Source organism: Aspergillus welwitschiae (assembly GCF_003344945.1).
Source record: "Aspergillus welwitschiae strain CBS 139.54b unplaced genomic scaffold BDQ94scaffold_2, whole genome shotgun sequence".
Classification (NCBI taxonomy): Eukaryota; Fungi; Ascomycota; class Eurotiomycetes; order Eurotiales; family Aspergillaceae; genus Aspergillus; species Aspergillus welwitschiae.
The window spans coordinates 764,877-792,604 of NW_020798696.1; the positions used below are offsets into that span (position 1 = coordinate 764,877).

The window sequence follows — 27,728 nt, forward strand, 5'->3', positions numbered from 1 at the left end:
CGGCACACCCAATCGGGAATGGGGTAGTAATGATAATGATAATTAATGGTCGATAAACGAGTTGGGCGGGATGGAGGGGCTCACCCTCTGAGACACCGGGGGGACGAAAGCAAGAATTATTTGGTCGCTCAAGGACTCAAAAACCCAGTGTTGTGTCTCTGAGTTCTGTCTCTTTTTCCCTTCTCTGCTCTGCTGTGACAGATAAAACAAGTTTCAAGTGAGCGAGTGGATTTATTGAGTAGTATTCCACTTGAGCTGCCGTTGTTCCTCTCCCCCGCCATTCATTCACTAGTTCGCTCTTTCCTCCTGTCTATCCTCTCTTCCTTCCCCTTCACCACCAATACAGTACTTAGCTTATTAGCCCCCTCAGCAATATGCAGGTACCATTGCTTCGCCTTCAGTGTGGTGAGTATTCATTCCCTCGAGTCTTCCACTCGAAATTAGAGAATAATGTCACTAATAGTCCGTCTTCTTTATCCTCAGGTGTCAACAGCTATGACTGGGGTAGGACATCCCCGCATCCTGGATAGGTCCGCCCGTTGCGTTTATTGAAGCTGGTCTAGGCAAGATTGGTCATGAGTCTGCTGCCGCAAAGTATGCCGCCATTACTGCAGGCTCCGATTTCTCCATAGAACCTGAGAAGCCGTATGCAGAGGTTCGCCCCCTGAATTCTTGATGTTCTCATGGCGGTAAACTGACCCGGTGACGTATAGTTGTGGATGGGCACCCATCCTTCCCTTCCCTCCAAAGATGTCGAAACCCAGCGAACCCTCCTCGATATGGTCCAGGATAACCAGGCATTGATCTCCAAGGAAGTGAGCGAGCGATATGGAGGGAAATTGCCTTTCCTTTTCAAGGTTCTTTCTGTTCAAAAGGCTCTCAGTATCCAAGCCCATCCGAATAAGAAACTGGCTGAAAAGCTTCATGCCCGGGACGCCCGAAACTATCCAGGTAAACTATATAATTCTATCTGATAACAATCGCAACTCTGATCATCGCTTTATAGATGATAATCACAAACCCGAAATGACAATTGCGATCACCCCGTTCGAAGGACTGTGCGGCTTCCGACCGCTGGCCGAAATCGTTCACTTCCTTAACGCAGTCGCCCCTCTCCGCGAGTTAGTCGGCACGCAAGCAGTGAATCAATTCGAGAGTGTTGTCAAGGGATCTGAAGACTCGCAGGATTCTGACCAAATGGCAAGAAACAAGGACGCGTTACGCTCCCTATTCACATCGCTAATGAAGTCATCACCGGAAAGCATTGAGGCTGCCACCCAGAAGCTGATCTCTGCGGCTCAGGATTCTCCTGATACATTTGCTACTTCTACCAGCACTCCGGAGACGAATCCGAGCAACCCTGCCGAATTGGCTGCCATTATCGCTCGACTTAACGGACAATTCCCTAACGACATCGGGCTATTCGTGTTCTTCTTCCTGAATTTTGTCAAGCTGGCACCAGGTGAAGCCATGTTCTTGAAGGCTGATGACATCCATGCATACATCTCTGGAGACATTATCGAATGCATGGCGTCGTCTGATAACGTTGTGCGGGCGGGCTTCACTCCCAAGTTCAAGGACGTTGATACACTCACCGAAATGCTGACATACTCCTATGCGCCAATTGAAGAGCAAAAGCTGGAGCCGACCGACTATCCATATGCCGTTCTCAATGCCTCCGCCTACTCTAGTGGTTCATCGTCTCTTCTCTACGACCCTCCGATTGAAGAGTTTAGTGTGGTCAAGACGGATCTGAAGAGGGCTGGGGCCAAAGCAACTTTCGACGCACTGGTAGGTCCCAGCATCCTGATATGCACCGGCGGAACTGGGAAGATTACGGTCGGCCACAAGACTGAGGAAGTGAAAGAAGGCTATGTGTTCTTTGTGGGAGCCAACGCCGAGTGTATCGTCGAGAGTACGGGCAGTGGAGAGGAGGATGTGTTTACCACATATAAGGCATTCTGTGATCTGACGGGTAAGGAGGATATGGTGAACGGAAACTAGAATGTGTCTATATCTAAGCTATAATGCGTTAGAGGGAAATATCACATACTTCTGAATTAGTAGTTCCGAGCCGAGGTCATCTCTCCAGCTGCGGGGGCTGGCTTAAGCACAGTGGAAGAGCTGCTCCATTCTGCCTATCGGTGCATATGCACTCCACCTGCCCCTTGCTCTGGACGGTCAATCAATTGCCGGATATATCTACTATGTTTGCCTACCAATTTCAGCCGGCAGCACCTAGAAAGCGGGGGTATCGACCCTCACTTTTAAACCTTCAATTCCTCTCCACATCCTCCCCTCTCCTCTCACATACCACCTTCTCGCACCATGTCGTCCTGGAAGCAATCTCTAACCTTTTGGGAGAAGGTGCAGGAGGCATGGAACATATTGATTGTCTATAAGACTCTCCTTTCTGTTTCCATTACAGCTGCCTTTCGAGGCAAGGATGGCGCCAAGCAGTACAAGGTCCATGTGCTCAACGCTGTAACGCGCAAAGTTTGTGTCACCTTCACAGAGAGACAATTGCAGTGCGTTCTAATTCTCCTTACGACCGGGCACTGCCTGCTAACCACCATCCCAGGCTCCAGGACACCCCCACCGATGAAGTATACAGACAGTTCATGGCCAGCCGAGGTCTCCAGCCGCAGACTGTGCCTCTCAACCACGGCGCCAAAGGTCACTGGATTGGCAACAGAAATGCCAAAAATGTCATTGTCTACTATCATGGTGGGTCATTGCTGCCTCCCATTTCTACCCCCCTTGATCAAGTTGATTTTCCAATTGTACCATACTAACCCAGCTGTCCAGGAGGCGGATTCTTTCTCTTTGGTCGTCCCCATCATTACCAGCTACTAGCACATATACTTAACCGCCTGAACGAAGCTGGCCATGACGATCTTGCTATCTTCTTTCTCAGCTACTCTCTTACGCCGCACGCTGTTTATCCCGTTCAACTTCGCCAGTCTGTTGAAGCCCTCCGCTACATCCTCACGGAGACAGGCCGCTCCCCAGCCAACATCTTCCTGGGTGGTGATTCCGCTGGTGGAAACCTCTCTCTAGCTGTGCTTTTGCACCTCACCCATCCACACCCCGAGATCGAGCCTCTCAGTATCTCCCAACCCTTGGCAGGTGTATTTGGCTGCGCACCGTGGATCAGTTACAAGATGGACGGCCATAGTTTCCTGGAAAACGCTTACAAGGATGCCCTCTCTAAGGAAATTCTCGACCGTTGGTCTAATCAGTACCTGGCGGGTAAGGAAGGTGACCCTTGGAGTGAGCCAGCTCGAGCTCCCATGGATTGGTGGGAGGGATTAAAAGCAGAAGATTTCCTAATGACCGCCGGGAGAGATGAGATTTTACTCTCTCCAATCAATGAGTTTGTGGAGAGATTCAAGGTTCGTTCGTCACTTCTCGTACCCCTCCACCTTCCCCCCTCTCTTGGTTGACTGCTTCGTGTTTGTATTTTACCTTCTAAGTTACATTGCACAAACTGACCTTTTGCCACTATAAACAGAAAGTCGTACCCAATACTGTTTATGTTGTGGCACAAGACGAAACCCATGATTCGGCTGTCTTCGCTGCAGATATAGTTGGCTATGATACTCAGCAGACCCAGGCAATCATTAACTGGTTAGGTGCTCGGCTGTGAAATTAATTAGTAGTGTCAGCTGTCGGGTAGGTGACAACTACACATTTATTGTACAATGCAGATTGAAGGGTCCCGTTGCTAGCCACATTCTCTGGCTTTCGGTCGCTTTTCCTGTGAAAGTTCAGGTAACAAGTCTGTAATCCTTGGCTCAAATTGGGGAAGATACACCAAATAACGTACAACTAATATAATCTATCAGCCTGTCTGCTGATACTGGTAGATTCTTGTTCCCTCGTTATACACAGAAAACGGGCAAGTGCAGACTAGACGGGGCAAAATAGGATAAGGAAGGAAGCATTCGCTGGACAATAACTTGCTTACACATAGCTACGCCGTCGTATCAATTCATAATCGGAAACAATATCACGCCCAGGGAGCAAGAAGAGGGGTACAAGATGGAGATCAGGAGACAAAAACAATGCAAGCAGCACAAAAGTAAACAACGGATATCCTAGATTAAGCCGACACTCTGGGAGCATACTTCGCAGCCGCGGTATCGAACAATTCACTCTTTGCTTGGAGATCGGAGAGCAAGGGGTGCGCGGGGTTGATCTGTTCGAGGCGCCTATAGTAAGTGCAATGCATGCGTTAGCTACACATTCGTCCGCAGATCGATGGCTTAGGGATAGGAGGATGAACGTACTGCTCCAACTCTTCCGAGGGCTTGCCAGCCAAGACGTTCAGCACAACAGTGTTCGCAATCAGTTCCGCCTCGTCGGGATACTGCTGCAGAGCCGCAGTCAAGGCGGCCTCTGCCTCAGGCAACCGACCGAGATGGAGTTCTGCCACGGCCTGACCAACGATAGAGAGGGGCGCGGAGGTGCTAGGAGCGGATGCCAATTCCTCGTAGACGTAGAATGCAGCCTGGTATTTCTCGCCGCCCTAAAAGCCGAAGCAACAGCAAATTAGTTTCATCGCTTACCCTCGAACAAACAGCAAGGAGGCTGCATCAGGGTGTGACACATACAACTCTCATTCCCACCCACGACTCAGCCAAGTTAACCAAGAGGGAATCCTGCGCCCAGCGCTTTGCAGCCTGGACTTCCTTCAAGGCGAGATCAGAGCGGTTCTGCTGAAGATGAATCTGGACGATCAAGGCCACACTATATCATTGTCCATTAGCTTCCTGAGTTCCACCCATTATACAGACAGTGCACATGGCAAATTGACGGCTAAAACTCACGCCTCGAGGTTCCCCTGATGCTTGGTCAATAAAGCCAACGCATCCTCACTTTGTCCCTGAGCCTGCAGCAACGTCCCGCACAGAACCTGTACAGTAGCATTGTCGGGGTAATTCTCCGCAAGGTCCTGAGCCAGCTTCAATGCCGATTCGGCATCTCCAGTCGACTGCTGGGCCAGCGCTTTCACGGCCGCTAGATCGGGGGTCTCTTCCTCGCCTTCGACATCGGCGAGAACTTCGTCTGATTGGCCTAGGGCGATCTTGGCGCGAAGCTGGAGGACACGGGCAGGGAGTTGGTTCTCGGGGGATAGAGCGGAGGTGTCGAATTCGATTACGGCTTGGTATTGGCCTTGGTGAAAGGCATTGTGGATGTTGATTAGCTCTGTTATTGGGGGGATGAGGCAAGTTAGCGCTTTGAGGTCATAAGGGGGGATTGTATGTGTGTGTTTGCTCAATGGACAAAACATACCACCCTCTGCAGAAAAAGGATCCATTGCGACGGTTAAAAGGAGAGATTAAGGAAGAATGAATGAAAGAGAATGAATGGGTTTGGGGTGTATAGTTAGGCTTGGGATGGCCATCCGCGGAGGCGGAAGTCGTCACGTTGCCTTTACCGCGGGCGGTGGGAGGCAGGTGGCCCGCACTGGGGCAGGTTGGCCGAGTATGCGAGAGACCGGAGAGGAAATGAATTACTATACGGCATGACTGGCAGCTATTCAAGGAGGTTTTCGCGGGCTTCAAATTATTCAGCTGACCATTGTGGCTGCCAGTCAAGAGATTGTCGCATCCAGTAGTGCTGGAGGTCATATTTGGTCATTAAGCAAGCCATAATGCCTCTACTGTTAAAGGAGTGAATCTTACGCATACTGCAGACAAGAAGAAACAGTTGAAGGATATAAGCCAAACTTGGGTAAAGGCCCGGAATCGAAGCAAAGCGTCCCAGCCGCGAATTCATATTAACACACAAAAGTACAAAAATGTAAGCAACAGACCTGTCATGGGCTAGGATCTCTTCCGGATACTCTAGCGACAGTGGACCAAACCATGATAGCCAGCTTCCTCAAGAGGCCTTTAAACCTCGCTTCATAATGCATTGATCCCCCGCCAGTGATGCCGAATGATGCAACCGTTTCCTCGGTGACTCCCTCTTCCCTGAATATATCACCCCGATGCAACGACAAATGATCTCTGAAATGGCACATCGGACCCAAAGAAAAACCCCGAGACAGATGCTGAGTTAAATGGACATGCAAGCAAAACAGTAGAGAGAATGGAAAGTGGGTCTGCAATGATAATCACACAGCCATGCAACGCATAAGAGCAACACAAAAACGTCCAGATTAAAAGGGTATCGCGGATAAATCAAGGCACTCAAGTGCCAACACAGACATACAGACACGCACACACACACAAGAGCTAGAACACAAGTAGTAAATAACACCAAGAACCCGCCTTCTCGGGACTTCCATGCGTCGCCCCAGATAGTTAACAAAAGGTAAAATCCGAAGATGTGAGATCATGCTTTCCATGTGAGCCCGCCTGTGGCTTCCGTTTTGCGACCGTGATGCGCCTCAGGCTCCCATAAGACATCAGGAAAGGATAAAAAGAAAATGCAAAAAGAGGCAGCCAAAGCTGACAGAACGCCAATCCCATACTTGCACATGAATGGAAACAGAATATGACAGCGTAATAGCAAAAGGAGATGTAGACAAGCCCCTAAGGGGCACAGCGAAGACTAGAAAGAGTGGAAATGACCTCACACTGTGCCGAAATCCCCTGAGGAGGGTGCTAAGGAGGCAGCGAAGAAGTAGATGCCGCTGACACTGTTGGCGTCAGAGTCGGAGACGTAGGAGAATGGTTGTCCTCTGAGCTCATCGGGATCTCACTACCCTTGTCGGAGAAAGAGTCCTTCTCCCGCTCCGTGGATGACGAGCGCTTGAACACGGTTTGACCGATTTGACGGAGAAGACCCAATCGCTCAGCGCGAAGGTCATCGGGATCGATTCGTCCAAAGTAGGCGGGAGTGATACCATCCTTAGTAATCTTGCAGAACAGAGTTGAAAAGAGATATTGGTCGCCGCCTGCATCATACAACGGCAGATAGCGGTATCCTTGAGAAAGGCTGGTAAGTTTGGCAGTAAAGGTGGCCAACTGGACACTGCTGTTGTTCCCTGCACTGCGGCCGTCCAGCGAGCTCCAGACCGTCCAACGGACAAACACAAGGTCGGGATACTTCGTGTCCAGCGCAAACTTGAAGCAATCATTGAAGATGGGGCTGTACCCATTGCTCTGCTCGATTTTCGTGCGCCGACGGTGCGGATAGCCAATGCCTGACACGCCACTGCGCGCCGAAGTGTTCAGGCCACCTTCCCCAAATACGAAGCTCTGACCTCGATCATCGGCACTAAATATCTCAACCTCCACGTACGGATTGATATTATCGTCCGGTCCAAGGCTGCGAGGGCGCGGTAGTTGCTGAGCAGAGACGACTTCGATCGTAAACCGAACGCATTTCCGCTCCGTGCTCTTTCTTCTATCTTCGCCAGTGGTCACTGTGCGAAGAGACTCGGGCTTAAGTACGTAGCCTGTCCGATCAGTCCCGGCGGCATACATGGCTTGGTTCAACTGCATTCCAACATCGTAGGTTTGCCAGTTCAAAGCGGCCATCTGCACTCCGCGACGCCAGAATTTGAGGGGATCGAAGTTAGAGGACCTCAGACGGAAGCCAGATGGATAGACCCTTGTCAGATACTTTCGATTGTGCTTCTCGAAAACAGCTTTGTTATCTGCATCGCGGCAGATACTCTCGAAAGAACGCTCTGCGAACGAGTACACGTGGTTATACCGCTGGCTTTCCGGGGACGTGAAGCTATGCCATTTGTAGCCTCGAGTATACACTCCCAAGTCCGACAATGGCTTGGTTATCTTGCTCTTCTGGCGTCGTTTCCGTTCCCTTTTCATGGACGTCAATGCGCCATCACTGTCTTCCGTGGCGCTGCTTATGCTGGTGGTTGTGAAGGACCGTCTATCCTGGGAAAGGAATGTATCGATACCATCCTGGCCAGCCGTGGAAGGCCCAGCAAGAGGTACAAGGTTGGAAACTGGAGGGTACTCAGGCACCGTCGGGTGCATAAATGGGGAGCTTGAGCTGCGCTTTCGACCGACGCTGATCGACGAACCCGTAGACTCTTGTCGCATGCCACCTTCTGTTTCATCGCAAGTTTTGACTTTCACAAGGATGCGACGCTTCAAATCCTCGGGCGACGGAAGGACGAACGTATTTGTAAGAAGGGGTTCCAAGACTAATTGGTCTTTGAAGGTCTCCTTCATGATTCTCACCATGGCCAGTTGTTGCTCGGGATTGCAGTGAACTTCGAGAGAGAGGATAAGCGGAAAGTCGGTGCTGATGAATGCGTATCTGTTGATGACTGTGATGCAGTCGGCGAACAGGACGCTGGTAGTCATGGTCCTTCCGTGAGAGACAATGGGTCGGCCATCAGCTCCGTCCCAGCAATCGATCTCCACACAACGACACCCTTGGGACAAAGCGCTGATGTATGCCTCGGTGCTGGACGCACCAGCTACCTGGCGACCTAGGAGGTACGTATTGTGCGAGCTGGAGATGAAGTATTCGTTCAATGGACGATCAAACCTGGACTGAGGGGCGCGGGAGGCATAGACCCCATTCCAAGAAGAAGATAGAAACGAGGTGAAAGCATCAAGACCCAGACGCGGAACTCCAGTGGGTCTTCCGTCCGGATGCTCTGGAAGACTGGGTGCACGGGGCCTTGATTTGCGCACAAGCCGATCAAAAATAGATACCCAGTAGCTTCGGTCAGACTCGACATCTTCGTTCTGCACGTCACGAAGGAATGCTAGGAATTCTTCCAAAGTAAAGCCTTCAGAACTTGCAACACGCTCTTTGAAGATAGCTTTGACATCTTTCCGCTCCTTCAAGCGAGCAACAAAATCACTGAACTCGGAGAAGTATAACTTGCCCTTGTTGTTATTGTCCGCCTTGGAGAATTGGGCGCGGAGCATATTCTTGGAGCAATTGATGTGCAAGCTGCGGCATACACTCTCAACCGCCTCGAAATCCAAGCTCTCGGGCTCGCCGAGCTTTAAACCCTTTGGATATAATCTGGTCATCTCACGCTGCCAGTGGGCTTTCAAGACCGCCTCACTCTGGCCAGAACCAGCTAGGCCAGCCATAAGACCAATTCTATAGCGTGAGATGTGTTCCAGGGTTGTCGTCCAAAGCTCAAGGGTATAATCACTCGGCGCAATCAGGTGCAGTGTCTTGACAGACCGTCCCTTCGATCGTTCTGCGTCGGCGATGACAACGGTGATCCATCTACTTTCGAAATCCTGTGAAACCTGATGTTCCTCACGATAATTGCGCGCATCGACACCCACGCGAATCTCCTTAATGTCATCGACATAAAACCTTTTCGTCGGATTCGAAAGATCCCAGTAAACTTTGCCAGCGTCGAGATCGAGAAAGAAGCGCACTTGCTTCCGTCGTTTCTTGGTGATTTTCGTGAAGATTACGCCGCGCTGAATCATTGCATCAACTTTCGGTGCAACTGCACTAACCGTGCGAGTAGGGGGAATAAACATCTCGTTCTGCAAGCTAGAAGCCTCAGAGCCACACCAAACTCCCAGAGAGTCCAGAGCGTCATTGCTGTCTTCTTCATTACTGGACTCAAGCGCACTTTCCCAGCTATTTTGTCCAGTTTTGCTGTCACTGCGTCTGCGCATGATAACGGGACCGGAGCTACGGTCCCGCTTATCATTTTGGGTCGCGGATTGCCGCCTCCGAGTGAGCTTGTTGGCTGCTCCTCGGGAGATTCTGCGCATCAATCCTGGGCCTTTGTTTGTCGTTTGAGTTGCCGCATCTCCCGACCCGGAAGCACTAGCACTCCCAGGAACAGCCATGATTGAATCTCCAAGCTCAAGATGGGCTGGGGGTATCAGAGGGAATGAGGGTATTCGACCACGGAGCGCGTCAGTAGCCGATTGTAGAGGGGTGCCGGAAGGGCTCGAAGCATTTGAGAAGGTGTATGAAGGACGTAATGAGTTAGGTGTATATGAGTAAAGAGAGGCACAGGGCGGAGCGGAGGAGGGATTGGGGGCGGGGGGAACAGATGTGTTGACATTATGTAGTTTTGGAGGTTTCGGGAGTGAGCCAGTAAGTTTTAAACTTGCTTGGGTGTCGCCATTTATGGTTGAAGGCGACGAAGCAGCGGCGTAAGCCATTGCGGATACCTGCCAGACGTACCACCCGGCTGCAAACGTGAGACTGTAGACCTGTCGTGAACCGTGCCAAAGCTGGAGTCACCTGGACTCTTCAGGGGACGAATGAACAGCGACGTGCAGTAACTAGGCGGCCGTGTTGACCCTGATATGGCGGCCTATAACAAGAATGCAATACGAGCCGAAAAGGGGAACGTGTCTGGCTGAGCGATGCAAAAGCCACTTGCTTAGCGGGATTGCTCTGTCTTTGATATCTGCATCTTGGCCTGCCTCTGATGCAATGCGGAGAGCCCTGCCGGAGAGCGCTCGCGAGAGTACGGGATCCGGGTTCCTGATAACAATTGAGACAGATACTGGCTTCGTGTAACAATGGCACTGCGTGGGTGGGGGGGAAAGGCTCTTTGATCGCTTGTCTTGCCGTCAACCCAAGTAAAGCCAAAAATGATGAATGACTTGGCACCCTCAGCCTTGGTCTCTTTTTTCTTTTCCGGAACCGATTTTCGTCAGGTTTTCCTGATATGATCTGATTTGCCCGCGTTGTATCCTATTCTGGTGCCCTAATTTTACCCCTCCTTGGTTGGCGGATCTCCTAATACGCGGGGAAAGCTGTCCCTCTGCAGCAAATATGCGAGGACGTGTGGAGCTCGAACCAATTGGCCGTAGTTGGTGCCGGCGGGTTGAGGTTCTTTTCCTGTGGGAGGCAGGAGGACCGAGGAACCCCCAAAGGCGAGTATCGAAAGGTAATGGGAACAGAAATTGGTGAGCGAAATTATGCAAGTCAATATCCGTATGCGCCGCGCATGTGCTTAGCTGTCAGCAGAGCCCCTCCGAACGTAGCTTCTACAGACGCCAAAGGGTGTGTGTGTGTGGGTGGGTGTGTGGAAAGGGTAAAGGAAAAAAAAAAGATATTATTGTTGGAATTGAGCAAGGAAATTCGGCCTTCGCGTCGATTGGCGTCACTCGCCGTCCGGAGACTAGAGAAAGGCTGCGCAAGAAGGGAAAATCGGCGACGAGGATCGGGAGAGCAAATGCAGGATTGCCTGCCAACGCAGTGATGCAGGTGGTCCAAAGGGGAAGGGTGATAATTTGAGCAATCGGAGATTGGACCGACAAGAGTAATCCTGAGGGTCGCGATTGTCTAGTGTGGTCCGATATGTAGCTTTTCCAGTTTGCTGCACGGTTACGTGGAGTGTAGTAGAGGACCTGCAGCAAAAGGCGCCAGGATGTGTGAGTAAGAGAGTTGATCATGCGACGGAGGAAACAGTGCCAGCGTTGTCCTTCGCCCGAGAGAGAAATTGGGATCTCCACTTGCGGAAGTCGAGGGAGCGAAAATGTCTGGAGTAAAGAGTGTCAACAAAAAGCTGGGGAGAGGGGGGAAGTCTTGGTGTTCGCCCTCTTAAGAGTCTCCCATCCAGGCGAGTGCGGTGTCGTACAGACAAGACAAGGGAGAAGTTCGGAGGGAAGGATTTTGGAAGTCGATTTCGAAGAAACCGATGGATGTTTCAATTGAAAGAAAGCTGGAGTGGGTACTTACTGACGTACTCCGTACCTGTGGTTTGGTAAGGTACGTATTTTTGTATTTTCAACTGGGAATTTCTGGTTACAAACTCCCACGCGTCTGCCCCTCGTCATATAACCACAAGTTAGGACCGTTTCCCACCCCACGTCAGACCAAGCCCAAAGATGGTAATCGGTATTCGGATACGGAGTAGTAGGGAACACTGTTCTTTTTCCTTCCTCTTCTAGCCTACCTGCGGGACCCGCACCGCAACAATAATCTGGGAAGCCAAGTCCTGGATGTCTTAGGAAGGTCTTGAAAAAAACGCGGGCTCCGGTTCTCTGGTACCAATGAAAACGCTCAGGTAATGATGATATAAGATCAGGATAATGATGATGGTAGTGGGCGGCAGTGATGATAACAGAGGCGTTTTTTTTTGTTGCGTTCTTGATATGCGTCTAGCCCCTGTGAAAAATGCGCAACGTCCTGTCAAGGAAATTTTTCCTGTCAAGCAAACCCAGGAGTACAACTTGGTGATAGCAGCAATGAAGTAGCCAAAAGGAAGAAATTCCAAGTCCTATATACTGTTGGCTAAGGGCTAGGAAAGGGATAGAGAGTATTATTAACCTTTAGTTCAGGTATGCCAATAAGGTAGTCTAATCAAACTGGGCCGTCATTGCTGGGCACCTGCTCCAAGATCAAAGTCTGTTAAACGGGTGAGCTGTCCACGACTCCACGAAGCATAGCAACGGCAGCCCAAGCGATAATGAGACTAGCCGCGATCATGAGATCCTATGAGGCTCCTCCAATCTACCCTCTGTCCTCTCTTCTGCCCTTCTACGAAGGCTGATTGGCATTCAGGGATAATATTGGGAAATAACTGCTGCCCTTTTCTGTTTCTTTTCCCGTTTCCTTTTCCTTTCCTTTCTTTCATTCTTTTCTTTTCTTTTATTTTTTTATTTTATTCTTCCAATAATATCCTTTTCTGTTTTCCTTTCCCTTCCGAGTTCTCCCAACGTTCGATCTCCCTGCATTTATCCACATCCTTACTATCTGGGCATCATAGCGTCTAATCCAACATTTTGTTACGGAGGAATCCATGTAGTATGTAGTCACGAGGATTCTGCTCTTCAACGCAATCGGTAAAGATGCTCAAGAGCTGTTCGCTCCACTTCCTACAGTAAATCATCCTCTTGGAGATCGTAGGCGGTGGCACAGTGAACGGACATGATCTATTGGATGATCATCTCCTTGTCGATGGTATCACTGTCAATCGTGGGGGCAGGCAAGCTGATAGGTATGTTGTTTCACCTTTTTCGGGAGGCGGCGGATTGGGGGGGAATCGTTTGGACAAGGCAGAAAAGGGAAAGAAAAAAAAAAAAATGGGGGGGAGAAGACGAACAGAGAACGTTAGTTGCTATGGAAGGTCGGTGGATACAATCCCCTCTTCAATCTCATCCCATAGCTAGTTGTAACGAGCTCTTTTCTCAGGCAAGAAGGTTAGCTTCCCCACGGATAATCCGTCCTGCATACACAGATACTCGGTACGGAGTACGGAGTTATCCACGTATCTGCCATCACTACGCGGGAGCAGGAGAATCCGAAGCATGCCTGACTGTCGATCCGCAAACACTATTACCGTGTTATCATCATTATTGATGTTACAGATCCTTCTTGAGGCACCGGCACGGCGGTCCCTATGGGGAGATATGTGGATCTTGGATTCCCGCCCGCTGGGGTCTCCCTTCGTTTCCCGTTTCTGGGTTTTGATGCCAACCTGCCTTATCCCTGTCACCCGAATTTTCCAAAAAGCCAGAGAATACAACGGGACTACTGTAGAGACTGCATGCAATAGCAAGGCCCCCTCCCCCAGGACGCTAGTTGCATGTACGACCGTGAGAAGAATTGGGCTCTTCCGACAATCGGGGGATTGTCACCTGATGCATTCAGACTAGGGATGTGCAGACCGCCTAAAACTTAAATACTATTTTTTGCTGGCAATAGTTGTCTTGTCCCGTTTCGTCATAGTGCCCTTTAATTTCCCTTGAGATGCAATCATGTTTCTTTCCCTCTAGGTATCGCGAGGAAAAGGGGGGCGGTAAAAAACCAACAAAAAAAGAAAAGAAAAGAAAAGAAAATTACGGAGAAAAGGAAGATAAGGGAGTTGGGCAATGTATGATTGCTGGTGCCGCTTTATCCTTACTCGACATTACTGTGGAGCTTGTGAGTGGTTCACTTGCATTTTCTAGGTTCGTAGTTGGTACAAGAATGCAAGCGCAAGAGAGAGAAGGAGGGGCGGTAATCTGTCGGTAAATTAAAGAGCAAGAAGATTTTCGATTGAGTCATCCCAGCCCTGTCCTCATTCAACGCGGGGGAGAAACGCGGCTAGTACCGTCGTAGTAATATTACACGCGTGTTTGCAAAGCTGAGGCTGAGGCAAGAGTGGCAGTGAAACCAGTCGGGGCGGTGCGGAAAGGGGGAAGGGGCCGGAAAGTGGAAACGCAGCACGGGATGGATGAAGTTGCCTAGGACTGCCACGGCTCCATCCCACGGTAAGAGATTGGAAGGTATCAATGATGCTTCGAAGCATGTAACCTGATGGGAAGATAAATCGGCACAGATGAAAATCAACGTTTTCTTCCTTGTTTACGGTGTGCTCCAAACACATGGATGCTTTCGAGCTCGTGGTGCATGTATTCTGGGCGAAATTCTTCAGCACATTCGCCAAGCTGTCTGAAGTCATTGGCCATTGGTAGCGCGCCCATGCACCTAGTAGGGCAATGCTTGGAGTTCCTCATGGCGCACGCTTCTGGACTACGACACCTTGATACCCAAGGTAGTACCAAGGCGGCGGCGGCAGCAGCAGCAGGAGGAGTTTGAAGAAGCGGTCAAAGAGCTTCTCTATTTCTCTCGAGCGGATAGAGAGGACAAAGACAATAGGCAGCTTATGGTAACGGCCGTGAACGGGGTAATAATATCACGGGTCCATCCAAACAGAATTCACTCAATGTGGATCTTACATTTCGAATCCATTTCTTCTTTCTCAAGTATCTGCCCTATGACACCATGGACTTGGGTTTTCCGTGGCTCCAGCTCCGGTCGCTCGAATTTCAATGACTTAGGCGAAGTAGTAGACTCTAACAGGCACTAGCAGATCAAACTACAGGCACTTATGTACCACCTGCCTACCAAGGTATTGAATGGACACTGCATGGCCCCCCTACATGTTAATGGACTACTTAAAATCCTTGGCCAGGATGAGATGGTGGTGATGAGACTGCCAATTCCGCAGTAGCCCGTTTGCTCATTCTTGATGGAAGGCAACCGTGAATAGTAAGCTGCGGGGCGTTTTCCCAACCCCGCACAAAGCTGAGCCATTTTGCTGAGTTGGCGATGCTGCTATCGTCGTCCTATCATCTAACCATCAGCCAATTCAAGTTTTTTACACTCAATCTATCCCTGGCCCTGCCATTGAATGGTGGGCTCGCGTTCTGACCACGGCTCTTTGAATCTAAAAAGCATTTCCCCGCTCGTCTCAGAACATTCCGTATCGGCCACAAAGGATCATCTACTTGGCATCAGTAGAGACACACTGGCTAGATGCTAGCGACTGATACTGTCATGTATTTTGGGAATTCACATCTGCCAGGATAATACTCAACATGGAGGTCCAAACTCTCAGCCTGGGCATTCACTGTCGATAGTGAAGCAGATGAGGGCTTCTTCATATCTATTGCGGTCAAATAGGCTATCGTGAGCTACCTTGCAACCACAAGCGTATCGGCCGGGCCGTCCGCGGATTACCTAGCCTTTCCTGAAATAGGAAATTTATCCCTCCAATGATGGAGGCTATGGTGATGCAAATGACCATGTGCGGTGGCAGGGTGTCAACGCTCTTGACTCCTACAGGAGGAGGGTGTGGGTTTCGAGCAGGTAATCATTTTGAGAGCCACGATATCAAACCCCGATCTTGCTCCGACCGATCCGTCCTAGATTGCAATGTATCGCGGCTGTGGCGGAAATATTCCTTTGTGATCACGGGACACCCAATCGGTTTCAAACGAACGCTTTCCAGCTGACGACGCAAGGTGGTATGCGCCCTTGATAATGAGCAGAATTCATAGGCTATCCCATTCATGCAAAGATAGCGCCGCGAAAGAGCGCTGAACTTTCTTGATAAGGAAAGATTGTAACGTTACTATAGTAGCGTCCGATTAGGTAGCTGAGTAAGTGCAGTGCGTGCTTGGAAGATATCCATACCATCATGGTGCATTTCGTATGCATGCACATACAATAGGCAGTTAGTGGGCTGTATTGAAATCCAAGACCCTCCCTTTTGCAGCCGCTGATGCTGCTGATCAGAAAGAGGGGAAGCTGAAGGATGACCCATGCTTTAGGTTATCGCCGTCTCGCGTGCATTGATGATTTTGACCGCTTCCTCTTCCCTGCGTTTGGTTCCGAACTAAATGCCTATGGATCAGGCAATAACCACCGTCCCAAGTTGAGATATGGAATCCAGTCAAGCTGGCTATGTATTACTTAGTCTACGGAGCAAAAAATGGCGCATCAAACGGGAATCGGTGAAGGAGGAGATGGATTCAGTCAAATTAGTTGACAGCTGCCAAAGTCATCATGATGGCTATTTACTACTTTAAACGTATGTTTAGTGACTACTCAGAATTGCTTGACTGCCCACGCACGTATTAGTATGTCAGTCGCACATATCCCCTTAGTAGGAAATAGACTCTTCTTCAGCTCCCCTGATACCTGAAATAAATTCCTTTTTTTTTTCTAATTGCAAGAGATAGAGGAAGGGAATAAAAATTCAAGGTATGGCCGAAAAAGCTACCTATCTACAATCAATAGCCAGCTAGAACAGCATGCTGACTAGTGCTGATTCCGTATTACTGCGAATTCCATGTTCAGCGCTTTAACCTAATTTTATTGAGTAGGCGCTGCAAGTCGGGTGCTGAATGCGGTTGAAGGTGGGGTGACTGCTCAGTGTTCACACGTGCAGACCTCATAGCAATATCATTGGTTCATAAGGAACATTATCGCATGCCAGACTGTCAACTACTTACTACTACGGAGTAGTACGAGTACTACTTAGGTACTTACTTCCTACTGCCTAAATCAATTCACAACCAAAAGGTACGATGCTCCATTGTTACTTGCCAAAAGAAAGTCCCACACTGCGGGAAAGTATGATGGGAAAGATAAAAGAAAAAAGGAAAAGAAAAAGAAAAAAGAGAGGAGTATTACCTGCTTGTAGCCAGCATTGTTTCCGTGCTTGCGCGTACTTGACCATTACATACATTTCAAGCAGTCTCACTGCACATAATTCTTCGTGAAAGAACTTATTTGCGTACCTATGCAGCGCCAGGGGTAACGGACAGCTATGGCTAATATCCGAAGTTGAGCCTTCTAATGAGTGCGGTCTACATAGAGCTTTGGTAGTTAAACACTATAGTACTACTATAACTTGATGTAGTATCTACTAATTACTATTCCATGCAGACTGCTTTCTGTCTGAAAGGCAAACTCGGCAACTGGCCGGGGGAAAAAGAGTCATACTGGGCAACCAACTTCACAGGGATGATTCCAAGCAGCCACTGCGATTGGATAAGACCACTGCCTCGTGGGGCTGTTTTCAAACGGCGACCCACTCTTGACAGGCTTCCAAGCCTTCGATTGCGGTTTCCTTTCGCCCAGGATCTTGCACCCGAGAACTCCTTGCTACGATCACACAGGCTGATGATGCAGTATGAAGCGACCCTTGCTACCCCTTATGCTTATGTTTTACTGCACTAGGCTTTAGTGTGTGGTGGCCGCTTTCAGCCGTAGTAACAAAGGAAGAGTTAGTGACCATTCATCATGTCTAGTAATTGACTAGAGCCTTCCTAAATCCCCCTTTACACCTAAAAGCAGGATCTAGTTGATTAATGCAATCCTCTCAGAGCCATGACTGAAAATCGAAGCATCTGTGCACATTTTACTACGTAGATCCTTACTAATACTAATGGGGGGGGAGCAGCACAGTAACTACGCTAGAATTTGTCACTGGTCAGATTCTTACTTTACGCAAAGAACCGGGTGAAACTATGACATCATAGTACTGAGGGCTAGTCGGAGACGTGCGCCAGAACAGCTTTGTCGAGTCGGTCAACCAGAGGGGAGAAAATGGCGCAGGAGCTCAATGTTACGAGCAAGCCTGAGATACATCTCTAAAGATATTTGAGAAATATAAGAACGGAGCGGTCATTGAATCACCCAGTGAAATGGAGATATCAAAGGCTGATCATGTTTCCGCCTTGCCGATGCTACAGTATGTCTCGTATTCAGGGTCTCGTTATCGTACAGGTAATAGTCATGGCTCGTTTGTATTGAATAATTCACACCCCGGGTGAGTTACCTTACTGTAATGTCTCGGGTGGTTGCCCTACTCTTCCTATGGGATGGGAAGAGCATGTCCCATCCCATAGCCCACGATCCATATCGTCAGACCAGAGCTCCCTTGTTAGTCCTCCTCCATCTCTCCTTTTATAGACCTTTGCCAAAACCCTAAGAGATCTCGTCTAATATATCAAATTCTGTGGTACGATATGTCATAGAGAAATTTTCACTTGTCTAAACAAAACATTAGGAATTCGATTCCCTTCAGAGTATATCTTGTTACCTGCCATCCATGTCATCTATCATGATGGAAATGTGGAAAGGTTTTCGGTTGCTGTGGCCGGCTGCAGTATCTAGGCTGGGTACCCAAGTAATTAACTTCAATGTCCTGAAGTTCAAAGAGAAGGCGGCCGAGAGAGCCGTTCCAACTGAGTGGAACGTTGCGCCCCCTATGCCGGGGTCTTCCCTTGATGGGCCGTAGTGGTTTCCGTGGCTGGTTAATAACAGATGATACTGGTATTACCGCCCTACAATGAAAAATACTGTTGCTCGTTACGAGCTTTCATACATTCACGGTACAATTTATTACACAGAGCATCATCATTAGTAACAACCACAGTACCTTGAGCATTTTGACTTTGGCATAGTGAGTCTTGCCGTACCTTAATCCGTCTTCGGCCTCGTTTCTTTTTTTCCCTGGAACTCTAAAGTTAATAAACCTGTCGCCTGCCACAGGCCACCTGTAGAACGAGGCTGCATATCCTGTGCGGCCATCCTTGTAGGTATTGGGGGAGCAGGCAAGGCTATACCAGCAAGCAGTTGGCGATAGAGGGGTAAGATGCAACTCCTTTACTTCCTGTAAGAGTGGACACAGTCTCAGCTGAGCCTCGTCGAGCCTGTTCCTTCGATGCGTCTTCGATGCTTCAACCTTCTTCGGTCTTTCCAATCCCCGGTCGCACGGCGCATGCTGCATGGTGTCATTTGGCCAACGCCTCAGTCTTGATCCCAACAATGCCGCTATCCGGCTCTGTTATGGATAATCCTTCCTATCAGCCAGCCAGCCAGCCAGCCAGGCAACGTGTTGTGGCTTGCTGATAGTCGAATGAGTCCTTCCAATTGACTATGCAGCACGCACGGGCAAAGGCCCTCCCTCCACTGCCAACTCCATTCATTATCAATTATGAAGCCTCGTGATTGTCAATAGTTTGGTTTCTTTCCCTCTTTCCTCTCCGTCTTTCTCTCCCAACCTCAGCCACTGGTCGTATCAGCACCACATTGGGATATAGTTCTTTTGACTGTCTTGATGCATCAGCCTGACTCCCGTCGCTCAGTATACCAGCGTGTAACTCCTGCGTCTGGTGAGATGTTAGAAACATTACTTGTGACCTGGGCCAAAGACACTTTTTTTTTTTTTTTTTTTTCTTTTGTCGGGACCGGACCCCGATCAGTTCTGAGACATTCTGACTTGGCATATTCTATTCGAATGATCGGGGATCTTGCGCCGTAGTCTGCGTGCCGTACAAAACATCCGGGCTAGGCGGGGACGGGACAGCAACTATTCTTGCATAGTGCTAAAGGAGACCCTGGTCCAGGTCCCTGGCCCCAAATTGAGGCTACTACTATTGGCATCGGCCGATTCGGCCCACTGCAGTGGCAATACGATATCCCAACCAACAGACTTGTTCGACCGCAAATCTGAATTCAATGGCTTGTAGGACTACTACTAAACAGGCTTAGCCTCAACTGCTAACTTCTTCTAGGTATGTACTATCGGTTGTCTCAACTCATCGAGATCGTCCAAAGATTTGAACCAGGAATCATCTATCAAATATCGTTGCGGATATGTGAAGTTCTTGGGTCAAATAAGTCAATTGTGTCCTTGACACTGCCTCAACCTCACAGTATGCACCCAGCTATTATGGCTGTTCAATCATGAGTCGCACCGTTACTTATCCCTATACCGGTCAAATACACGCGGAGCAGATGGCCCTTATGTTTGGAGTGCACCGCATCACAGAATGCGAGGGTCGCGTTGCTTAGCCACTGAACGATGAAGAACTTTCTGTTCTATTTCGCATCTGTGTCCAATATTTATAGGAATATCGTACCATTTCAAGCCACAGCGGCAAGTGATGACCTATCGAGACCCTCAAAAATGGAGCATATTCCATATGGAAAGTTGATTGTCTTGTAGTGATATCATGAATGCATGCAGAAGCCGGATCGCCATGGCTGCCAGCCAGACACTTTGGGAAATGGGGAAAAGGACGTCACATATTTCCTGACTGACAATAAAATCCCAGATGAGCTCAATGCTTCTGTGAACTTGATTTTGTTCCGTTTCCTGGAGTGATGACCTCAAAGGACTGCCCTCATATGTCATTCAACTCTTGCTTTGGTCTTCTCATTCTACATTTAATGCGACGAGTGATTCATGAGCACTGTCACTAGTAGCCCATTTTGCTGGAAAATCAGATATGAAATGGAGAAAGTGCAAACTAGATTGGTAAGTCGTCCAGAAAATAGCATATCGAGTCCGCTTTCTGAATTGAAATGAACAGATAGTAGGCGCACAACGACTATTCTTGAATTTCGGACGTCTTGTAGGTACAACGCTTGTGGGGTTACGGAACAAATCATCTGATTCCCTTTCTTACAAATTGGATCTTTCATGGGGTTTATTATTTAAAAACAGAAAAATTGGTACATTTGCCTACAGCAACTGATGTGGTTGTGTCGCGTCCAACCTGGTCTTGAATAAGAACAGGTCACCAAGGAGATTTTATGAGAACATTCTTCTCCGCTCTAAGCACCCAGTGGGTTCTCACATCATCCACACAATTGACCTCCAGACTCCCCACCGGAAGTGCATTTCATGGATTCCAATGATGCTGTCAAGGTTCGTAATGGCTCGGCTGCCCCTCTTAAATTGCGAAACTTCTCTCAAACAGACAAGGCCGAATACTCCCCACCCACAACAATGATGTCTTTCCAAGGTCTTCCCGACATCAGTACTCATTGGTAAATGATAATAAATTTATCTCAATCTTCCACAGCGAACAAACTTCACGATGCTGAATTGAACTTGAATATGGCATTGATGACGTTACGTCAAGGGCAAGCACTCGCCTCGGAATTGTGACCCACTCAGGGTTCACTAACTAGTTAGTGAATTAGTTTCAGTTATTAAGGGTTATTGAAAGCATCTCATTGAGTCACAGCACACAACCATTATTATTTTCGGGCTCCAAGCTGGATCATCGGCTAAAAATAAAACTGGAGACTGCTAGTACTCCGTGTTCCCACCATCCACCATTTTCCATTGGACGAGTCGTCTGTATATGGATTTCTCGAATCCTTCGAGAACCGGGCCAGACGATACAACCCTACAGAGAACCGTGACGGAGGCGAAACTGAGCTGCGGGTCTGCCTTTTCCGTGGAGATACAAAATACAGGCCAGATACACGATTAGTACAGTCCTCGCACAGCCGGTTAATTCCGCTTCGCAGATTCTCACTCCAATCTAGGTTACCGTGGTCAAACTCTCAAGCGAACGACCCCAGACAGGCCCTAAACAAGTGGGACAATTCCCGATCCAGCATATGCTGCCACTCCAATAAGAATGAAACTCGCACGGCGTCGCCGGCCGCCCTTGCCGTTATCAGATTGGACTCCGGTTTGCCCTGTGCTATTACTGCAGCCATCGGTGCGTACCACACAGACTCTCCCTGTCACTGGATGCTGCGTATGCAGGTAGCCTGACCTTCCTGCGCCGGTGCATGCATAGCCTTCAATTGCTACACTGGCGTAAGGAACTGCCTCGCGACACGTGTCACTCCTGTTCATGTCTATAATCTTTTTTTATTTTCCTTTTGAGTGCAAGCTGTTGTTTGACAGAGCCACTGGATTTGATTAGGGGCAGTAAGCCGAACTAACTGCCTGCACGGCGTACCAAATAGAGGCGGTATCTGCCTTGTTGTGTCTGTTCTCGCTTTGTTTCACGGCATTTTGACCCTGGTTTACATGGAATTTTGTGCCTCGTTGCATCATGTCGCGCCATTTGTGAAGGTGTAATTTTTATTTGTGTCCCTTTCACCTTCAATGACAATGCGTCTCGGGACCGGTTTTGATTGCCAGGCTATTCATTTGCCGCGAATCTCCCCACTTGAATTAGTGATACATTATCCGGATTCGCAGGGCCTCAATCTATACGAAACCTGATAAAGGAAGCAAGTAACGGACATTTATATGTCGCTCTCTCGAAAGATAGCCGATGTGAGAGAAGGGGCTGGTATCACCAGCTAAGATGATGCCAGAAATTCTGTCTCTCACGTCGGAGCACTCTTACAAGGCTGCGAGCAGCACGACAACACCCACTAGAACCACGCAACAATCAACAATGCTTCTGGAAATATGTGTGAGATAAACACCATCATTGGACCTGGTAACACAAGGCCCTGGCAAAAACTCAGGCGCAAGCCAGATCGGCGAGAAATGCTAGCAAGATTGACTACTAATCGCCTGATGTGGTACAGACGCCTGACACCCGCAGAGGACCAGGAAACTTGCCCTGGGCCGTGAGGACGAACCGAACGAGGCTCATTGGAAGTACTGAGTGGGCTCAGGTCTTTCTATTTTCTGCTTATTGCAGGTCACTCAGACGACGCTGGTCTACCCGGCACGGAAATTATTCCATGACGATGGATACGAAAGGTCCTCGTAGATAGCGGAATCACACGGCTCACTGGAGACCCCCCGTGACCCAAACATATCCTAAACCGAGTCAACAATCTGACGCCATACGGCTTATTCTTGTCCGCATCTCCTTGTCGGATTATTTTCATGGACTAATCGGATGGAAAGAGTTTCGAGTCTTGACACGTCAGAGACCCGTGCCGGAAGTGCTCGGTCTCGGGAGGACGGCCGTGCGCTGGATCTTGAATCTCGTTTATATGCCGTGTTTTAATTTGAGGCTCTAGGCACCATGTGGAGCTTGTGTGCGTCGAGCAACTGAGAGACTCGACTTAGGATAGCGGAATGAGCGGGCTTGCAGCGTGCTGTGTGCAATTTCCTGGTTTTAGAACAAAATATAGTTAGCCTGAGCGGTAGTCTGATCTGGTCATTGGTTCAGTCACGGCAGCGGAAGGCCAATAGATAGTTAATGTATCGATTGGAAAACCCTCAATTCTTCGAATCAGAGGGCATGTGTTCCATACTGTTATTCATGGCTTCAGAATGGTCGAAGGTGAGCGTAGATTCGTAACAAGTCAAGAAGGGCGCCTTGGGCAACCACGAGTGCAGCAAAAGTCACCTGCTCTTTCCCCAACTAACTGAACTCGCCAACTCATCCCATCCCACTTGGACTCCCCCTCCTTCTTCTCAACTTCCACCTCCATCCATCAATCAGAATCAACAAGATAGACGGACAGCCACTTAGACGCTTAGATCTACATCCTCAAGTCCGTGTACAACAGACACCTGACCAAAATCGACTATGGACCTCTCCAAAGCAGTCGATCGTTCCTTCACCAAATCCCTTCCTAAAATCGAGGCAAGTAAATACCCCGTGCAAACACGCTTCATTCGAATCGAACCACCCTCCAGAACCAGCAAATGAAGCACAAACAAGGTGGATCACTAATGTGTGTCGTCCCACAGCTCCATGCCCACCTCAGCGGCAGTATCAGCCGCCAATGTCTCCATGAGATCTGGCTCAAGAAGAAGGCCCAAGAACCCGGCTTCAGCATTGAAGATCCATGGGTAACCATGCCGCCTGGGAAGGTAGATTATTCGCTGCAAACGTGGGTAGTCCCTCCACTCTCATACATGCATTCAAAACACTTTCCACCAACCTTTAATATCCAGATTTTTTCAATCCTTCAACAAATCAATCTACAATCTAGTCAATGATCTTGCCAGCCTCACCTACGCCACCCATTCCGTGTTAACCGACTTCCAAAACGACGGCGTAACTTACCTTGAACTCCGCACAATTCCCCGTGCATCCCCCTCCTCCTCCTTCACCCGGGAGGAATATCTTACTACTGTTCTTGATGCAATCTCGGATTTTCAGGCCAATCAATCCCCCAGTTCCCCAAAGATGTCTGTATATCTGATTCTGGCTTTGGACAGGGGCCATCACACTACTGCTGAGGCCCTGGAAATTGTAGACTTGGCGCTAGCCCACCGCGCCCGTGGCATCGTGGGCATCGATGTCTGTGGCAACCCAACCAAGGGCGATGTTTCGGTGCTGCGAGAGGCTTTTGCGAAAGCCAAAGCTAATGGATTAGGCGTGACTGTGCATTTCGCCGAGATGAGGGAGGCGGCGACGCCTAGAGAATTAGAGACACTGTTGGAGTTTCAGCCGGATCGGCTGGGCCATGTGATTCATGTGCCCGAAGAGCTGAAACGGGAAATTGCGAGGAGACAGCTCGGACTGGAATTGTGCATGTCATGTAATGTGCACGCAAAGATGTTCGACGGTGGCTTTTTGGATCATCATTTCGGGTATTGGAGACGGAGACATCAGGACTGCCCGATTGTGCTTTGCGTGAGTCTCTGCCACTTTCATTTTGCCAAGTCGCTCTCGTTCTTTTACACGAACCGCCAGCTGATACTTGTGCAGACCGACGATGTAGGATTCTTTTGCAGCCCCGTATCGAATGAGTATCTGTTAGCTGCAGAGCACTTCCAGCTCACGCGGGCCGATGTGCTGGGCATCTGCAGAAAATCCTACGATGCGATCTTCGGAGGCGAAAAGGAGAAGGACCGTCTTCGACGTCTAGTATCTGACTTCGAGGCAAACTACAGCACATAGCCGTTGATCCAATTATTTATGTCATTATTATTGTACACCAGGCCTCCTTGGCAGAGTGAGTCAATCAGCAAGAAGCAATGTACACAAACAAGCACACCCTCCGAATCAGCTCTGCCATCTGAGTTTGCCTTCCTTCAGCGTCTTGACCACCCCCACAGGCATAGACTCCCTATTCACAGCTGCTAAATTCCCGTAAGTCTTTACCATCTCTTCCTGATACAACTCTGCCGTCCACTGCCAATATGCTGACATGCTATACCACATGTCCGAGATCGCCTTGCGGCCACTGGTATCCTTGGTAACGCTCTCGTCCAGAGACATCTGGTTTCGATGCAATTCTGGGGTCAGGCTGATGCTGATCTCCTTAGGAACACGGATCAATTCCGTGTATGCCTCCAAAAGTGGGCGGCTATAGGTTTCCGAGTACCGGGTGTATTCCTCCAGAGTCATGTCAGCCAAGTCGTCGTCAACTTCAGTTCTCAGCGAAGTAGATGGCTCAGCAGAAGTCCCTTCGTCAAATCGCCGCTTGCAATCGTGGTATTCCACCTCGTATTGCACAAAGGCCTTATGCAGCCGACCCTTAGGTGTTGCTTTAATATTCTCGCGCATGGCGAGGAAAGGTATATAAGGGTTCAGGAGCTCCAGCCCGCCGAATTCTACAGGAAAGTAGAAAAACCCTTCTGGGAGGTCCTCAACACCAAATCGATCTGCGATCACGTGGCGCAGATAGTCGGTTACTCCACTGGAGGTTTCGGGAAACAAAGTGCGTTCAATACGACTCAGTGTAGATATGGCCATATCTATATGGCTTCTCCCAAAGCACATGGCTGGTTTCGCAAAGTTGTTAGCGAAAAACCGCCCAAAGTAACTGTTCCATGCCTGGACCCATGAGAAGACACTCTTGCAGGATGAGAGCTGGCGCTGTAGTTCCGCAATGTGGCTGTCGACCTGTTCTTGATCGATGACAAACCGACCTTCTGAAGGATCCAGCTTCAGGAATCCCCAGCGGATATCTCCTCCAGGCAGGGGATCCGACTCTTCCTTCTCCTGGGAGCCACTAGGTCGACTTTGTTGATCTTCCACGTCTTTGCCCTTCAGGCGCACCGTTCCCGTTTTCTCCTCGTTTATCTCTAAGCCCATGACCTTGGTAAATTCTTCCATTGTAGCCCAGGCTTTGACACAAGTCTCTTCGTGACCCCAGAACCAGAAGTCATCATGCAGCCGATATAGATAAGCCCGTCTGTGCTTTGGTTCACCGCAAAATCCATGCAGAACAAGACGGCCTCCCCAAAACAAGTTGAAAGGGCATGGCTCATAGGAATTCCCCGGTTCCGAATTCGTCTGGAAGCACCTGAACCGTCGTGTACAAACGTTACTGGAGTTCTCAAAAATTTGTGGAAAAAGTCAAGCCAGAGTTGCGGAACGCCAAAGTACTCCAATACAACCAGTATTGTAGTATGCGAGAGAGAGGGCCCAAACCACTTGAAATCAGATCTAATAGCAGTGAATCGGCCGTGCAACGAGGTATATAGGAGAGATTCGGTAATCAGAAGATGTAGCAGCGAGTGCTTCGTTTCCAGTGGGTTCTTCTTTGCGTTATCAAGCTCCGTGTCCTCGCCATATGGGTTCATGTTCGCATCCACCGAGGAAGGTAGGAGGCTCATAAAGTAATCTTGTTTGTAAGTCTCCTTCCGGTGGTCGTTGACACTCGTTGTACCAAAGCCTTTGGCATTTGTCCCCGTGAATCGAGAACGACGAGACATTTCGCGCCTGGAAATTTGTTCGCGAAGAAACTTCCAAGCTGGCGTGTTGAGAAACGAGGTGAAGGCAGATTGAAATGTCACTGACCATTTCAACCCCAGGTATTCGAGCATAAGACCATCCAGCAGGTCTTCGTCCATGAATACCCGGTATTTACCATTCAGCTGGCGGCGCATTTCTACCGGGATACCCTCTGCGGGCCAGCTCCAGTTGTCAAGAGAGGCAAGGCGCATATTGAGAACATCCGCGACCTCCTGGGCGACTGCCGGGTTGCGCATGAACTCCTTCAGAACGGCCATCTTTTCTTTGGTGAGCAAATCGGACTTCAGCAATGAATCTGAAACCCACTTGAGGTCGCTGACCTCAAGCCAAGATTTCTTCGAAGCAAAGTCATTTCCGAATGTCCTGACTGCCTCCCGCAATTGCTTCAATGCTTGCTGTGAGGGCGTTGTTGCTTTGAATAGACTGTCAAGGTAGGCTTTGATGGCAGCCCCATCTACATCTGCCTCTGTGAAGACCAGGGACTCCCATGTGGCTCGCTGTTCGTGCATTTCTGACCGACCAATATTTTCGAAAGCCATTTCTTGCGACCCGTCCTCGTCCGTTGCGGAGCCAGAAGCAGCCACCTCTTCGAAGTCACGCAGCCATTCCGTGACCAGCTCGCTATAGAAGTCGGCATGCTTATGCCTTAGCTCAAGGTAACTGAGCTCCTTTTCGAGCTGGGCAATCCAACCTTTCAGGCTGCGGTCTGAGACAGAAGGATCATACTTGCTTTGCAGAAGAAAGCGACGAATATTAGCGTGAGTAGCGCGCTCAGTCTGATCTACAACGGCAGATTCCTCATTAGATGAGTCGTCCGTATCTAGGTCCTCCTGGTCAAGTGCATCATTAGGGAATCCCTTTAGCTTGGTTACACCTTCCAGGAGGACTTGGGCCTTTGATCGTAGACTGGGGGCATCCTCGGCAGCTTGTACAATCTCTGCTCTTCGCTTCTCGAACAGTGTTCGTTGTTTCGAGAGTTCCTTGATTTTGGTAGCAGTGATGGAACCCAGTGTTTGAGGAAGAGCCCCGCCAGACAACATTTCTTCAAAATGCGGTGGTGGTGAGCGTGCTTTGAGAGGACCGAGAAGGGAATAGTCCAAACTTGGTGACGACGACGTAGCAGCTGAAGGG

General features: G+C 49.3%; 11 protein-coding genes across 11 annotated transcripts; 7 read left to right on the forward strand and 4 right to left on the reverse strand.

Moving 5' to 3' along the window:
• The first annotated feature begins 107 nt into the window (after positions 1-107).
• On the forward strand, positions 108-2,071 carry pmi1 (mannose-6-phosphate isomerase pmi1). The gene is made up of 5 exons (XM_026764420.1): positions 108-405; positions 484-504; positions 564-655; positions 714-951; positions 1,007-2,071. Exons 1-5 carry the CDS (start codon positions 375-377, stop codon positions 2,002-2,004), a joined length of 1,380 nt encoding a protein of 459 aa, XP_026631585.1. The 5' UTR covers positions 108-374; the 3' UTR covers positions 2,005-2,071.
• Positions 2,072-2,328: 257 nt separating this feature from the next.
• On the forward strand, positions 2,329-3,662 carry BDQ94DRAFT_179626 (putative 6-hexanolactone hydrolase; the record flags this gene model as incomplete). The annotated part of the gene is made up of 4 exons (XM_026773433.1): positions 2,329-2,528; positions 2,582-2,727; positions 2,809-3,395; positions 3,515-3,662. 4 exons carry the CDS (start codon positions 2,329-2,331, stop codon positions 3,647-3,649), a joined length of 1,068 nt encoding a protein of 355 aa, XP_026631586.1. The 3' UTR covers positions 3,650-3,662.
• A 107-nt stretch (positions 3,663-3,769) lies between these two features.
• Positions 3,770-5,384, reverse strand: BDQ94DRAFT_134169 (putative Coatomer subunit epsilon). Its single transcript, XM_026764421.1, has 5 exons — positions 5,299-5,384; positions 4,833-5,211; positions 4,617-4,752; positions 4,293-4,531; positions 3,770-4,214 (listed from the first exon to the last, which is right to left on the reverse strand). The coding sequence occupies exons 1-5, from the start codon at positions 5,321-5,323 to the stop codon at positions 4,106-4,108; spliced, it is 888 nt and encodes a 295-aa protein (XP_026631587.1). The 5' UTR covers positions 5,324-5,384; the 3' UTR covers positions 3,770-4,105.
• Positions 5,385-6,324: 940 nt separating this feature from the next.
• BDQ94DRAFT_45409 (putative 1-phosphatidylinositol-4,5-bisphosphate phosphodiesterase Plc1) lies at positions 6,325-10,350 on the reverse strand. Its single transcript, XM_026775816.1, has one exon. The coding sequence runs from the start codon at positions 10,086-10,088 to the stop codon at positions 6,618-6,620; it is 3,471 nt and encodes a 1,156-aa protein (XP_026631588.1). The 5' UTR covers positions 10,089-10,350; the 3' UTR covers positions 6,325-6,617.
• A 536-nt stretch (positions 10,351-10,886) lies between these two features.
• Positions 10,887-11,752, reverse strand: BDQ94DRAFT_45415 (uncharacterized protein). The gene is made up of 2 exons (XM_026775818.1): positions 11,620-11,752; positions 10,887-11,420 (listed from the first exon to the last, which is right to left on the reverse strand). Exon 2 carries the CDS (start codon positions 11,331-11,333, stop codon positions 10,926-10,928), a length of 408 nt encoding a protein of 135 aa, XP_026631589.1. The 5' UTR covers positions 11,334-11,420; positions 11,620-11,752; the 3' UTR covers positions 10,887-10,925.
• Positions 11,753-12,339: 587 nt separating this feature from the next.
• BDQ94DRAFT_134174 (uncharacterized protein) lies at positions 12,340-12,966 on the forward strand. The gene has a single exon (XM_026764422.1). It carries the CDS (start codon positions 12,378-12,380, stop codon positions 12,654-12,656), a length of 279 nt encoding a protein of 92 aa, XP_026631590.1. The 5' UTR covers positions 12,340-12,377; the 3' UTR covers positions 12,657-12,966.
• Positions 12,967-13,230: 264 nt separating this feature from the next.
• Positions 13,231-13,842, forward strand: BDQ94DRAFT_134175 (uncharacterized protein). Its single transcript, XM_026764423.1, has one exon. It carries the CDS (start codon positions 13,242-13,244, stop codon positions 13,536-13,538), a length of 297 nt encoding a protein of 98 aa, XP_026631591.1. The 5' UTR covers positions 13,231-13,241; the 3' UTR covers positions 13,539-13,842.
• A 1,445-nt stretch (positions 13,843-15,287) lies between these two features.
• Positions 15,288-15,722, forward strand: BDQ94DRAFT_45431 (uncharacterized protein). The gene has a single exon (XM_026775819.1). The coding sequence runs from the start codon at positions 15,423-15,425 to the stop codon at positions 15,660-15,662; it is 240 nt and encodes a 79-aa protein (XP_026631592.1). The 5' UTR covers positions 15,288-15,422; the 3' UTR covers positions 15,663-15,722.
• A 921-nt stretch (positions 15,723-16,643) lies between these two features.
• Positions 16,644-17,021, forward strand: BDQ94DRAFT_134179 (uncharacterized protein). Its single transcript, XM_026764424.1, has one exon. The coding sequence runs from the start codon at positions 16,740-16,742 to the stop codon at positions 16,932-16,934; it is 195 nt and encodes a 64-aa protein (XP_026631593.1). The 5' UTR covers positions 16,644-16,739; the 3' UTR covers positions 16,935-17,021.
• Positions 17,022-23,234: 6,213 nt separating this feature from the next.
• Positions 23,235-25,082, forward strand: BDQ94DRAFT_45561 (putative adenosine deaminase). The gene is made up of 5 exons (XM_026775821.1): positions 23,235-23,528; positions 23,636-23,778; positions 23,843-24,527; positions 24,603-24,986; positions 25,066-25,082. The coding sequence occupies exons 1-4, from the start codon at positions 23,472-23,474 to the stop codon at positions 24,792-24,794; spliced, it is 1,077 nt and encodes a 358-aa protein (XP_026631594.1). The 5' UTR covers positions 23,235-23,471; the 3' UTR covers positions 24,795-24,986; positions 25,066-25,082.
• BDQ94DRAFT_165695 (uncharacterized protein) lies at positions 24,900-27,637 on the reverse strand (the record flags this gene model as incomplete). The annotated part of the gene is made up of 2 exons (XM_026770376.1): positions 24,900-26,034; positions 26,166-27,637. 2 exons carry the CDS (start codon positions 27,635-27,637, stop codon positions 24,900-24,902), a joined length of 2,607 nt encoding a protein of 868 aa, XP_026631595.1.
• Between the last annotated feature and the right edge of the window lie 91 nt (positions 27,638-27,728).

Coding starts and splice junctions, on each gene's coding strand:
- pmi1 (XM_026764420.1), top strand. CDS start 375: ATGCAGGTACCATTGCTTCGCCTTCAGTGTG. Junction 406..483: donor ATTGCTTCGCCTTCAGTGTG/GTGAGTATTCAT, acceptor CTTTATCCTCAG/GTGTCAACAGCTATGACTGG. Junction 952..1,006: donor GGACGCCCGAAACTATCCAG/GTAAACTATATA, acceptor ATCGCTTTATAG/ATGATAATCACAAACCCGAA.
- BDQ94DRAFT_45561 (XM_026775821.1), top strand. CDS start 23,472: ATGGACCTCTCCAAAGCAGTCGATCGTTCCTTCACCAAATCCCTTCCT. Junction 23,779..23,842: donor GTAGATTATTCGCTGCAAAC/GTGGGTAGTCCC, acceptor TTTAATATCCAG/ATTTTTTCAATCCTTCAACA. Junction 24,528..24,602: donor ACTGCCCGATTGTGCTTTGC/GTGAGTCTCTGC, acceptor ATACTTGTGCAG/ACCGACGATGTAGGATTCTT.
- BDQ94DRAFT_134175 (XM_026764423.1), top strand. CDS start 13,242: ATGTTACAGATCCTTCTTGAGGCACCGGCACGGCGGTCCCTATGGGGA.
- BDQ94DRAFT_45431 (XM_026775819.1), top strand. CDS start 15,423: ATGATGGAGGCTATGGTGATGCAAATGACCATGTGCGGTGGCAGGGTG.
- BDQ94DRAFT_134179 (XM_026764424.1), top strand. CDS start 16,740: ATGCTCCATTGTTACTTGCCAAAAGAAAGTCCCACACTGCGGGAAAGT.
- BDQ94DRAFT_134169 (XM_026764421.1), bottom strand. CDS start 5,323: ATGGATCCTTTTTCTGCAGAGGGTG. Junction 4,753..4,832: donor CATCAGGGGAACCTCGAGGC/GTGAGTTTTAGC, acceptor ACAATGATATAG/TGTGGCCTTGATCGTCCAGA. Junction 4,215..4,292: donor CCCTCGGAAGAGTTGGAGCA/GTACGTTCATCC, acceptor CACTTACTATAG/GCGCCTCGAACAGATCAACC.
- BDQ94DRAFT_45409 (XM_026775816.1), bottom strand. CDS start 10,088: ATGGCTTACGCCGCTGCTTCGTCGCCTTCAACCATAAATGGCGACACC.
- BDQ94DRAFT_134174 (XM_026764422.1), top strand. CDS start 12,378: ATGAGGCTCCTCCAATCTACCCTCTGTCCTCTCTTCTGCCCTTCTACG.
- BDQ94DRAFT_45415 (XM_026775818.1), bottom strand. CDS start 11,333: ATGATCAACTCTCTTACTCACACATCCTGGCGCCTTTTGCTGCAGGTC.